This window comes from Prosopis cineraria, unplaced genomic scaffold, assembly GCF_029017545.1.
Source record: "Prosopis cineraria cultivar Desert tree isolate PC_DT_omini unplaced genomic scaffold, ASM2901754v1 PC4, whole genome shotgun sequence".
Lineage (NCBI taxonomy): Eukaryota > Viridiplantae > Streptophyta > Magnoliopsida > Fabales > Fabaceae > Prosopis > Prosopis cineraria.
The window spans coordinates 29,147,292-29,159,380 of record NW_026555335.1 but is presented as its reverse complement, the minus strand read 5'-3'; the positions used below and the strand labels follow the sequence as shown (position 1 = coordinate 29,159,380).

The 12,089-nt window shown below is 31.1% G+C and overlaps 1 protein-coding gene across 1 annotated transcript; it reads left to right on the top strand.

Moving 5' to 3' along the window:
• Positions 1–6,065: 6,065 nt before the first annotated feature.
• On the top strand, positions 6,066–11,030 carry LOC129308935 (nudix hydrolase 15, mitochondrial-like). Its single transcript, XM_054950295.1, has 5 exons — positions 6,066–6,162; positions 9,702–9,809; positions 9,924–10,056; positions 10,764–10,782; positions 10,899–11,030. The coding sequence occupies exons 1-5, from the start codon at positions 6,066–6,068 to the stop codon at positions 11,028–11,030; spliced, it is 489 nt and encodes a 162-aa protein (XP_054806270.1).
• The last annotated feature ends 1,059 nt before the right edge of the window (positions 11,031–12,089 follow it).

The following is a 12,089-nucleotide window of genomic DNA, read 5'->3' as shown; positions in this document are numbered from 1 at the left end:
GGATTGAAAGGACTACCCAAACTTTCAATGGAGGACTAAAACAGGCACAAAGCTAATGAACTTTGAGCAACCTGTAGCTCCACCCCAACAACCCTCTAACAATGATGAAAATTTTAACAAATTAGAAGGTTTGATCTTTAAGTTATACATGGCTTAAATGACTGCACGGTCCACTATTGAGATTGCACTTAAAAATATAGAGACATAACATCAAGTCATTATCAAAAGTCTGGAGACATAACATCAAGCTACCATTAAAAACTTGAAGACCTTGATGAACCAGTTAGCTAACATATTATTTAATATCCATAAGGTCAACTACCAAGTAATACTGAGGTCAACCTTAGGCAAGGGATTATGACAATTAGTACAAGGAGTAGCAAACAATTGGAGGACTAAGTTGCTCCATAACAAGCCACAAGGGAGCACCCACCATAAGGAAAGGGGGCCATAATAAAGAGAACACCATACCCTCTAATATGAAGCCTTTTGTACCTCGTATTCCTTTTCCTTAAGCTCTTAGGAAATGAAAGAATGATGTGGACTTTTAATAAATTCCTTGAGCTATTTGAAAAGCTTCAAATCAACATCCCTTTCATAGAAGCTTTGGCCAAGATTTTGGCTTATGCCAAATATGTAAAGGAGCTTGTCTCAAATAAAAAGACTTCAACAATTTGATACCATAGCCCTCACCGAAGAATTCATTGTAGCAATTCAATAGAAGCTACCCTACAAGCTTAAAGATGCAGGGAGTTTTTCTATTCCTTATTCTATTGGAAATTTAAAAATTGATAAATACTTGTGTGATTTGGGTTTTTTTTTGTTAATCTTATGACATTATCTATAAGTAGGAAGCTTGGAATCACTGACTTCAAATCCACTAACATTACTATGTAAATGGTAGATAGATCATTGTGCTACCTACTTAAAGTGGTGGAGAATGTCCTGGTAAAAGTCATTAACCATTACTTACCTACAAATTTCATTATTCTAGACCTTTGGAGATGACATGAATTTTTTCCTCATCTTGGGTAGGCCATTTTTTGCCACTAAAGAAGCAATGATTAATGTCTTTAAGGGAGAATTAATTTCTCTTATTGTATTACCTGAAATAATACCATGTAGGATGTACATATAGAACATCTTCCTTTGTTTTGTTTTCTCTTTTGTGTCTTGGAGGATAGGGAATGAGAAAAGTTTGATTTTAAAATGGATAAAAGTTAGGTATTTAGACTACTTTTATCCAATTAAATCAATACAAGTTGATTTTAATATGCTAGCAATATTAATACAACTTGCATCGAGTAGCTACTTTCAGAGCCTAGTGGAACGCCTCATGGAGAAGTTTTATCAAGAAAGATTAATCTTGTGATGGTGGTTACATGTGAATAGAAGGAATGATTAAGAGGATAGAGCTAGAATTTACTAGTTTAACCTTTTTTCTTGTTTTTAATTTATTTATGTTTGTGCTTTGGTGGATTTTATTATTTCCATTTTTCAAAATGTAGGCTTTCCCTTTAATCATTTTGAAAATTCCAAGCTTCTTTTGTAAAAATAAAATTCATTTTCTTCCCACACACAATTCTAGCTATATTTTACTTATCTTTACTAATTTCCACATGTGCATTATTTCCATTCTTTTATTTTTCCATGTTGAAATTTTATTTTTATTAACAATTATCAAAATATGTCTCAAATGTCTAGATCTAATTTTTTTCCCTCTCAAGAGGCATAAAAAATGTGTACACAATATTTCACAAGATGCATTCAATTTTACTTGGTTTGCATCACACATGTTCTCTTCTTCCTATTCTTCCTCTCCATGTTTTCTCTCTTTTCTCTCTCTAAAACCAGATCTAAACCTCCCTCTCCCCTCTCCATTTTTGAAATTTTCTTATCTAAGTAAAATATCCAAACTGATCAATTAAAAACATTCCTCTTATCCTCCTCTACAAAACCATACCATAATTTCCTTCTTCCCTCTCTCCTTTAGTGATGCAATTTTCACCTCTTATGATTGCCATGATTTTGTAACACCCTAGTCATTCAAAATGTGATTAATTATGAGTTAAGGGTTATCTTTTGATTTTTGGTGGATTTAAGGTAATTTTGGTGAATTTTCAAACTTCTACTTGCGTCCAGTTACAGATGGAGTTTCTTTTAGGGTCAACCACTTACTGATGATAGTAAAAGTGATAAGGGGAGCCTTTATCCATGACTGACACTAGACAAGGTTAATTCAATAGTCATCTGCTGTGGGTACTATCATTGTGTTGACCAGTCAAAATGCATAGTTCATCCATAAGTGGATGAAATTATTGAATACATGACCAATCACAAACAAAAGGTGGAATTAACATTTTAAATTTTGAAAATTTGATCAGTTGAAGGGAATTTCATGTTGGGGTTAAAGAGTGTATGATAAGGGCAATTTTCTAAGGAAAAGTAGCAAAGATTCTAGTGCCCTAGACCTTCAATTTTTCATCCATGATGTGTAATGGTAATTCCTTACCATCCTCTATTCTTGACAATGGGGATGGCTAGTTTATGAATTTGTGGTTGATTGGTAGCCTAAGGTTCAGACTTTTGGGTGATTGAGGAAGTATTCTGACGCTTAAAGGTAAGTTTGTACCTTCTTCAACTTTATTTGAGGCTTTAATAAGTGGGTCTTTGGAATTTAAGGGGTTTGGACAAAACCCTAGTCTTTTAAGAAAAGGGTCAAAATTATAGGACAATTGATGAATTTGGGCTAATTTAAGGACTTGTTTTAGCTAATGAAATTTAATGGGACTTGAAATTGTAGCTGCATTATATGAAATGTGGAGTTTTGAATTTTTGGGTATTTAAATATGAATTTCTAAGGGATTTTTTATTCATATGATCTAGCTACATTCTGGCTTGGATTTTATTTCGATTAGGAAGTTTGAATGATAAAGAAGTTAAGTCTAAATTCTCTTTGGAACTGGAATTGATTTGGTTTCCTGTTTTAAACTCGAGATTTTAATACTTTTTTAATAAGGGAGTAAATTGGCAAAAAAAAATAAGGGAGTAAATTCTAAAAATTGATGATTTGTAACGCTTTGGACATTATTGTGTGAGGTTATTTATTTATGGGTATTGGATCAAGTCTAGAGCTTTGTTTAGTGCAAGGGTTTCCCTTCTAACGTGAAAGGTAAAGGTAACTAGGGGTTTTATTTCTTTTTATTCTTAATCCCAGACCTGCGTGAATGTTGAAATTCTAATGATAGTAATCTAGTTTTAATGTGGACATAGATCATGGCTTAGAACTTTAGCTATTCATACACATAAAATATAATTATATGTATTCTGGTTAAAGATGAAATATTGTGATAAGTGTTGTCCTTTATTATCATGTGATAATAGTACATGACTCTAAACTACTACAACTACAGCTAGGAGGTAGGAGTATGTTACCTGATAAAGGAAGCTATTAGGGTTGCTGTCAATAAATTAGAGCTCGTAAGCTTCCAAAAGGTATACCCATTATAGCATAAACTCTAAAATACCAATAGTAAAAGGAAAGGGCAGTGTTGATAGGTTTACCAAACTAGGTGTTTATCCTAAAGGGTGATTGAAATAATTATTTTTGACTTATGGATATGGTAAATTTTTGTTGGTTAAGGTAATTAGAAGTTCAACTCCTAGTTACTAAGATGATTATGTCACCCTCCTCATTTCCACTTTTCAGGTGATAGTTTGTGATATTGGGAAGATGTCAAACCAATGACCTCCCCATTCAAACATAGACCATTTCATTGTGCCATATACTTGATATGTGTAGTATAACTGGGAGATATTGTACGAACATTAAGTGCTAGGCTTGATTATGACTTTTGAAATATGAGAATTTGTATCACCCCTATTTTGATAAATGTTTGTGGTATAACTCTTGATTGATGGTTGGTTCGATATTTTGAAGTACTAAATTATTCTAGTTTTCCATTCACTAATTTTGTTCCCTTTCCTTTCTCATCGTGGTGCTTAGCTTGCTCTAGTGGAAAACCGTTCCACTAAGTAAGTGTTGTTCGTATGTTTTTGTTGGGCACCTTGTGATAGGATACTATGTAAGCAATTTACTTTAAATTTTTCTATATATCTGTTACATATTTTAATTGCAATGTTACATATTCAAATTCATTATTGATGTTCAAAGTGTCTAGGAGATTTTTGTGTGGCTAGGAGGCTTGTGATCCTTAGGAGAAGATGAGAAGCACTTGACCCAAGCTTGGAAAGGGACTAAGTCATTTCCATCTACTTGAATTCTAGTTGCAATTTCTATTTCTCCATTTAGGATTTAGACTTTTTAAATAGTATAGGCTATGTGTTTGATGAAATGTATAGTTGATAGATTTTGTAATAATATATTGAGAATTGAGGTGGCATGCAAATGAGATGATATCTGATAGAAAACTTCAACTTCCAACCAATTCTCCTCAATCAAAAAAAATTTAATCAATTGTTTTATGAATTTGGCAATGAGCCATGGAACCTAACACTTGGACTTTATACAAATGGAATGAATCTTTATGATAGCCTTAGCAATATACATAATTCATGGCTTATTCTTTTGGTAATTTATAACCTATCACCTTAGCTATGCATGAAATGGAAATACATGATAATGTCTATGTTGATTTGGGACCAAAATAACTTGAAAATGACATTGATATTTTTATAGCGTCTCTGATTGAATAGTTTCAAGAACTATAAAAGGTAGGTGTTGATGTATTTGACTCAAATTAAAAGGAGAATTTTAAGTTATGTGTTATGGTCTTTTGCACTATAAATGATTTTTTTACATATCAAAATTTGTCTAAATATAGTGTCAAGGATCACAAAGTATGTCCAATTTGTGAAGAAGGCACATGGTACAATCAATTTCAGCATAGGAGGAAGATAGTTTCACCTTAGCCATCGGATATTTTTTAAATGAGATCACCCTTATCATAAATTAAAGAAAGATTTTCAAGGCTACCAAGAGCATAATCATGCTTTGTAACATCCACCCTCTATGAGAAGTCTCTTAGAATCATTTTGTGGGCTTAATGATAAGATAAGATCACTTTTAAGATAAATTAAGACAATTTCGTAACATCCTAATTTTCATGACATCTTTAATGTTAGGAAGAAATTATGCCATGGTGACATGAATTTATCATCTAATCATTTGAGTAAGAAATATTTACAAGAATGAAATTAAATGCACATTTGAGGAAGGAGAAATTTATAAGATTGAATAAGATTAATAAATAGATATAATTTTTTAAGAAATTATATTTATTTCAATATTACAATTAAGATTTAATTTTTTGTTTTATAAACGAACCTTGATTAACAGTAAATAAAATATGCGAGAGGATTTAATTGATCTAAATGTGTGTGTGTGAATAAAAAAAGGGAAAAGAAAAAGATAAGAGAAGAGAAAAAGAGAAAAAAACGAAAATAAATAAATAAATAAATAAATAAAACAATAGTATTTATAAAAGGGTTAATATACAATTTAGACCCTGAACTATTTGTCCAGGAGCGATTTGAATCTTAAACTTTTAAAAGGTGCATTTTAAACCCTAAACAATTAAAGTTGAAGTAATTTTACCACTATCATTAACTTTCAACAAACGTCTGTTAAATTGGGGCCAAATGTGTGATTTTCATCAAATTTCACTCTCCATCTCTCTCCTACCCTCATTTGGTGAAAATTATACATCAAATCCCAATTTGATGTATGTTAGTTGAAAGTTAACAGTATAGGCAAAATTACTCCAACTTTAATTATTTAGAGTTTAGAATGCACCTTTTAAAAACTTAGGATTCAAATCACCCTTAGACTAATAGTTCAAGGTCCAAATTGCATATTAATCTTTGATAAAAAATTAGTTAATTAATTAATTAAAGAAAATGAAAAGAAAGCAAAGAAAAAAATTAAGAAAAAGGAAAACAAAATAATAATAATAATAATGATAATAATAATAATAAACAACCAAAGGTTGATTCAGGGGTACACATTCAGAGAGGACGATTCCATTCAGCTTGTGTGGCGGCTAATGAGCGAAATCGCAAAAGCAAAGAGCGAGCTTCGACGTGGAGAAATTATAGGAAAGCCATACAGATATTTTCATATTGAGATTGAGATAAGATCATGTAAGTATTTTAAAATTTTTATTGTAGCTAATGTTATTAGATTTAGGTGTATTTAAAATTTAAAAGAAATCCTATAGATGGGATAATGATGTTGAGTTTGATTATAGAACAACTTTAAGATGATAGAAATTAGTTTTAAAGAATTTTAAACAACTCTTAGTAACTACAAGAGTTGGAAAATTATTGTAAAACTCTCTATAGCAACTTATAAATTAAAAAGTAACTCTAGGGAATGAGTTATAATTCGTTTTTATTTATTTTAATTATTTTGGGATGAACAACTTATTAGATGTTTAGGATTTATAAAATGTGCTTTCAAGCAATTTAAAGTTAAAAAGTAATGACTAATATGATTTAGAGTAATGAGTAGAGCTTAACAAGAGTAGTTTTAGAATTAAATATAGCTTGCAAGAGTACTTTGGGGTAACTAAAGAGCAATAAATAAATAAATAAATAAATAAATATAAATTTTATGTGACTCTAATTCTTTAAATTATTGTCTATAAAGGTGTTAGAAGTTTCCTAAGGGACTCTTTAATTTTGATTTGATGTTTGAGTTAGCTGGAGGATCTCTTATAGAGAGACCTAAAGTTCTTTGAGTGAACTCGAGCTCAAATAACTTCTTTTAGATTATTCTGTATACATGTGTTGGAAAGTAACTATAAATTTTATAATACTTATATGGAATTGAATCTAATAACACTACTACAAAATTATTGATATATGATACCATTAAACATGATAGTTTTAAGAAAATTCATCATTTAAAAGAGAGGTAGGTGATGGTTGCATAATCATTTATTTCATTAACATATATGATGGGTATTTAAACACCTGTCATATAAGGTTTCAAATTTTGCCTCTAAAAAAAATTAAAAATTAGTGTCAACATAAATGACGAGGCATTTTAAACAGCCGTTATTTATATTGATGACATTATATGATGGGCATTTTAAACACCCGTCATTTATATTGATGACATTATATGACGAGTGTTTTAACACCGGTCATATAATGTTTAAGTTTCTGAACCTTAAAAAAAGGAAAAAAATGTGACTTTATATGATGAGCATTTTTTTATGTGATGGGCATTTCAAATGTTCGTCATATAAAGTCATTATAATATATGATGGGCTTTTGAAATGGCCGTCATATAAAGTGAAATGCCCGTCATATAAAGTGAAATGCCCGTCATTTATTCTTGTTTAAAAACTTTTCAATTCCCTCCATTTCATATTCTCTCTCGCACACCCGATGAACTCTCCTCTCTTCTCTTCTCCACTTTCACACAAAATCACAAGTAACCCCACAAGGTGACTTCATTTTCATAGTCGACCATCATCCCCCACCTCCATCGTATTTCTGTTATTGTCCTTACTGTCTTTCATTGTGCCCTGAGTTTGCCATTGCATTTCAACCCATTTTCTTCCAAGATGTATTTTTTTATGTTTTCTGTCATTTCTTTCAATGTCCTTTGGCTTTTTTACTATAGGAATGATTTATTCATTGTTTTGTAGAGTTTTATTATTTGAATTTATGTAGTTAACTTTCTGTGCATATTGTTGCTTGATTTTGGTAATGTGGGTTATTGAAATTGATAATATATGATGTGTTCTTGGCTTGAGGATGCTAATGGAGGCTATGGGTAGCCTCAGAATAATTATGAGGATAAAAATGAGTGATTGAAATGTATATTCATGATGATTGTATTGTTTTTTTAATTTTGAACGAATTTTTTGAATATTTCTTTAAAATTATTTGCCTTATTTGATTTGGATAGTTTTATCATTAGAAACTACATATTAAAATGTACTAATATACCAAATTTCATTACAATTGGAGTTAATTTAAGTGATCAAAAGTGACCAAAATTATTATATGCCTTATTTGATTTGAATATTTTTCTTTTTTTCTATGATTTTTTAATGATTTTTTTTTTGGAATTGTGTATGGTTGAAAATGTCATTTTTTTGGATTTTGTTGCTGTTGAGTTTGTGTATGATTGAATTTGGCTTATTGATATAAGATGTTAGGGTTAAAAAGCGAGTTTGAGCCCGAAAAATACTTGTTTTTATGATGTTATGCTGCTGAATTTTTTTTACATGTAGAGTAGTTAATTATTTTTTAATCAACTTATCATTCATTTCTTCTCCATATTTTCTTTTTCTATTTTTGTAGGTAAATGACTTTTCAAAAAAGTATTGATCCTAGTGGACCTAGCAATACTGATCCTAGCATTAATATGAATGACCAACAAATTCAGCAAAAAGCAAATCAAATAATGAGGGGATTGACATTGATGAGCGAGGTGAATAAGAGAATGGCTACTAGATAAAAATATGAGTTTGAATGGAATTACAAAGGTCAACCTATCAAGATTAACAGAAATAAATTTATCAGCTACATAGGGGTTGTGGCAAAGGCAAATGTACCCATTACAATTAAGAGTTGGAACAATGTTAGTCTAGTAACGAAGAATTATATTTTCACTATAGCAAAATATAGTTTTTAAACCCACATATCTAAACCAGTTAATGCGCCAACGGTTTAGAAATTGAGGGCGGTGGCATTCCTGTAAATAAGATTGAAGATATGATGATTTCTAAACTGGTTATAAAAGGAACCAGTTTAGATTTATATTTATAATTTAATATTTTTTATTTCCTTCATATATCTAAATCGGGTATGAGGATTAACTAGTTTAGATAATAATTTATAATTTTAAAAATAATTAATATATCATATCTAAACCGACTATTATTTGTAACCGGTTTAAATATGTTTAAATTTTTTTAAAAAATTAATTTTTAATATATCTAAATGGTTATTTTAAATAACCGGTTTAGATATGATTTTTTTCAAATTTTTGCTATATCAGTTTTTTGGACTGTCGAAGGCACCAAAATTGCTCACTTGTTGATCTCTTTTGCTTTAAACAACCCATATTGCCCTTCATTTAAACCATCATATTTTCCTTGCCTCTTACTCTCATTTCTGAAGTTCACATTTGGTCTTGCGAGAGGAAGAGAGCTTAGAAACTTTAAATCCTTGTCTGCAGCCACTACTCTCCACCTTCATCCTTCGTCCTCAGCATCGCCGGTGTGGGTCTCCGTTCACTGCCACCGCTCTTCTTCTCCTCTATTTTTTTTCCTTTTCAGTATGTATTTTCTCAACTCTCCTTCTTCTCTCTATTCTTTTGTTCTCTAATTGCTGTGATAAATCGAATATGTATTGTGGAGAGTGGAGTGAGGGGTGAATGGTGACTATAGCTAGCAGTATCAAAGACTTGATGCTTTCATTATTTGATTTTTATATCTTTGGTTGAAATCTTTCTTGGCAAGAACTCCCTCGTGATTGTGGTAGATTGGTGTATTTTCTGCTCGCTACATTACTTTATCTTCCCAGCTTAAGATATTTTGGTTTTTTGCTTTCAAACTGCTTAATTTCCTTGTTTAATGATGGACTGGTGTATTTTTTCCTTGCTACATGGTATAATGCTCTTTAAACCTTACTAATGCTTGTCGCATATTAATGTCTAGTGTTTTGTTTCAAGAGAGATCCCATCTTGATTTGCCTTTTTGAAGGGGACGATAGGAATCTGCAAGTATTTCTCACTTTAAGGACTTCTTCTTTATCAACCCACTCAAGTATTGTCTTCCCCGCTGTCTTCTACAATTCTGAAAACCCAAAAATTTTGAGGGGTTTTCTCTCCTATGTGTTACCCAAGAGAAGGGCTTTATGTGTGTGGTTGCAACTTACAGGTGAGGTTGCACTGCTCGGTGGGAAGAGAGAAGAAGGTGATGCTAACGATGTAGAAATGGTGTTGAGGGAGGCTAAGGAGGAGATTGGTTTGAACCCTTCTCTTGTTATTGTTATCACTTCTCTTGAGCCAAGGTACAATCATGATTTCCCCCTCTCTTTAATCGTATTTCGTTGTGTTAAAGTCATTTTATTGATTATTCATAAACCTTTCTATAGTTTTTATTTTTAGAGAAATGTTGACGATGATTTTAATAAAAAAATGAATCTCATGGGAATATGTGCATTCTATTGTTACTATTACGAGCGCATGCATAAAAATCATTTCTGATCAGAATGTTGGATTCATTGTTAATGAAGTGAAAATATGAAAATTTGATGGAATGAGACATAATTTGTTAGGAATGTACAATAAAATTCAACTAGTGAAGTTTAGGTCATAATGTTAATTTAGTTCCTCAAGCAATTTCTCAATATTAGCAGCTTTGTTTGAGTTCTACCTACACTTTGTCCAAACAACTCTTAGATCTAATTAGAAACTTGTCTATTTTTAACTTATACATCAGAAAGAAAAAATCAAAAAAAAACCAAAAAAGAGATAGCAGGCCAGAACTTTAGCTCTAATCTCAATGCTTTACTATAGCATATACTGTGTTAGAAATCCACAATCAATAAAAGGGAAGATAGGTATGCTGCCAATCTTTTAGTTCTGCTGTGCTCAATGTTTTAGCCAATTTACTGCCTACTGACCTGTTTTAGCATATATTGTGTCAGAAATCCACAATCAAAAAAAGGTGTATCTGGTTGTTTCAGTTCTTTCACTTATGGGAGCATAAGCCTAGGAGATTTATGACTCTCAAGGTATTCCAAATACATTCATACTATAATTCTAATTCGGCTAGCTAATCTTCTGCAACAAACTAATTTAGAGCCATGCATTAGTATCTTTCCTGACATACTTGTTTTTCCAAGTGCAGTATGGCATGACAATAACTCCTGTGATTGGCATACTATCAAACAAGGATGCATTTACTCCCATGTTAAATCCAAATGAAGTTGAAGAATTATTTGATGTTCCATTGGACATGTTCCTCAAGATTTTCATATAAGTAGAATATTGACCATTTGAATTCAGTAACTTGTAAAATTAGTTCATGCATTTTTGTCATTTCATCTTTGTATTGTTTCATAATTATCCATGTTTTCAATTTTAAATATCATGGTTTAAGAAGCTTTTGTTAAATAGGAATTTAGGAAGTTAACCATGACATGTTAGAATTTCACTTGAGATTTTCTTACTACTTAGGCATTTGTCTGCTATAGTCAAGTTATAGATACATGTTTGGGGTGTTGAGTGTTAACTAGATATTAAAATTATGGATAGAGAATCAGTTAATAATAATACTATTAATTTTGCATCTTCACTTGCAATTTTATTTTTATTTTAATACAATCTCTTGATTTTGATTTGTTCTGTTTTTGTCTTTAGCTTTTTAAATATATTAAGTTAAATTATAGATATCATGGCTCAAATAATGAAAATCAACGGCCAGCTTGTAGGTGTAATGTTGTTTGGTAATTACATTTTTTTTAATAATATCAGAAGAGTTTGAATATCTCTTCCTCCTACTTAAGAATTTAAATATTGAAGTACCCATAGATCAAGAATTTATCTAATTAGATTGAAAATATGAGTTGGGGCAAAAATAGGGGTGAATAAGTAAGAGGAAAGATGGATGGATGGATTATGGAGAGAAACATGGTTATGAGGGAAGGCGAGTGAGTGGGTTTAGGTGTGTCACATACAATTGGAACTTTTATTTGAAAGAGAGATCAAATTCTTGTGAGGGAATAGTTTCAACTTTCAACTTGAACAAAGGGTCTCCTTCTTATTTATGAGTGGGTGATCCTGTCTGAAATCAATCATCATTCAATGAAGTCAATCCCCACTCTAATCTATGTGCTCCTTTTCTTAGTCATCATCCTTCAAAGTTCTAATCAATGATGCCTGTAAGGAGTAGTTTGGATATATGTGTAAAGTTAATATGAATTAACTTTACATTTATAGGTAATAAGTTTCCTAAACTTTCAAATCTGAACACACCTAATGTATCCAGTATTTTCTATTGTAAAATTATTATTTAGATTGTTAGCTTAGCTTAGGTATT

Bases quoted from the DNA above. Each gene is read 5' to 3' on its own strand.
- LOC129308935 (XM_054950295.1), top strand. From the start codon at position 6,066: ATGAGCGAAATCGCAAAAGCAAAGAGCGAGCTTCGACGTGGAGAAATT. The intron at 6,163-9,701 runs GTAAGTATTTTA...ATTAATGTCTAG, and splicing joins TGAGATTGAGATAAGATCAT to TGTTTTGTTTCAAGAGAGAT. The intron at 9,810-9,923 runs GTATTGTCTTCC...TGCAACTTACAG, and splicing joins TTCTTTATCAACCCACTCAA to GTGAGGTTGCACTGCTCGGT.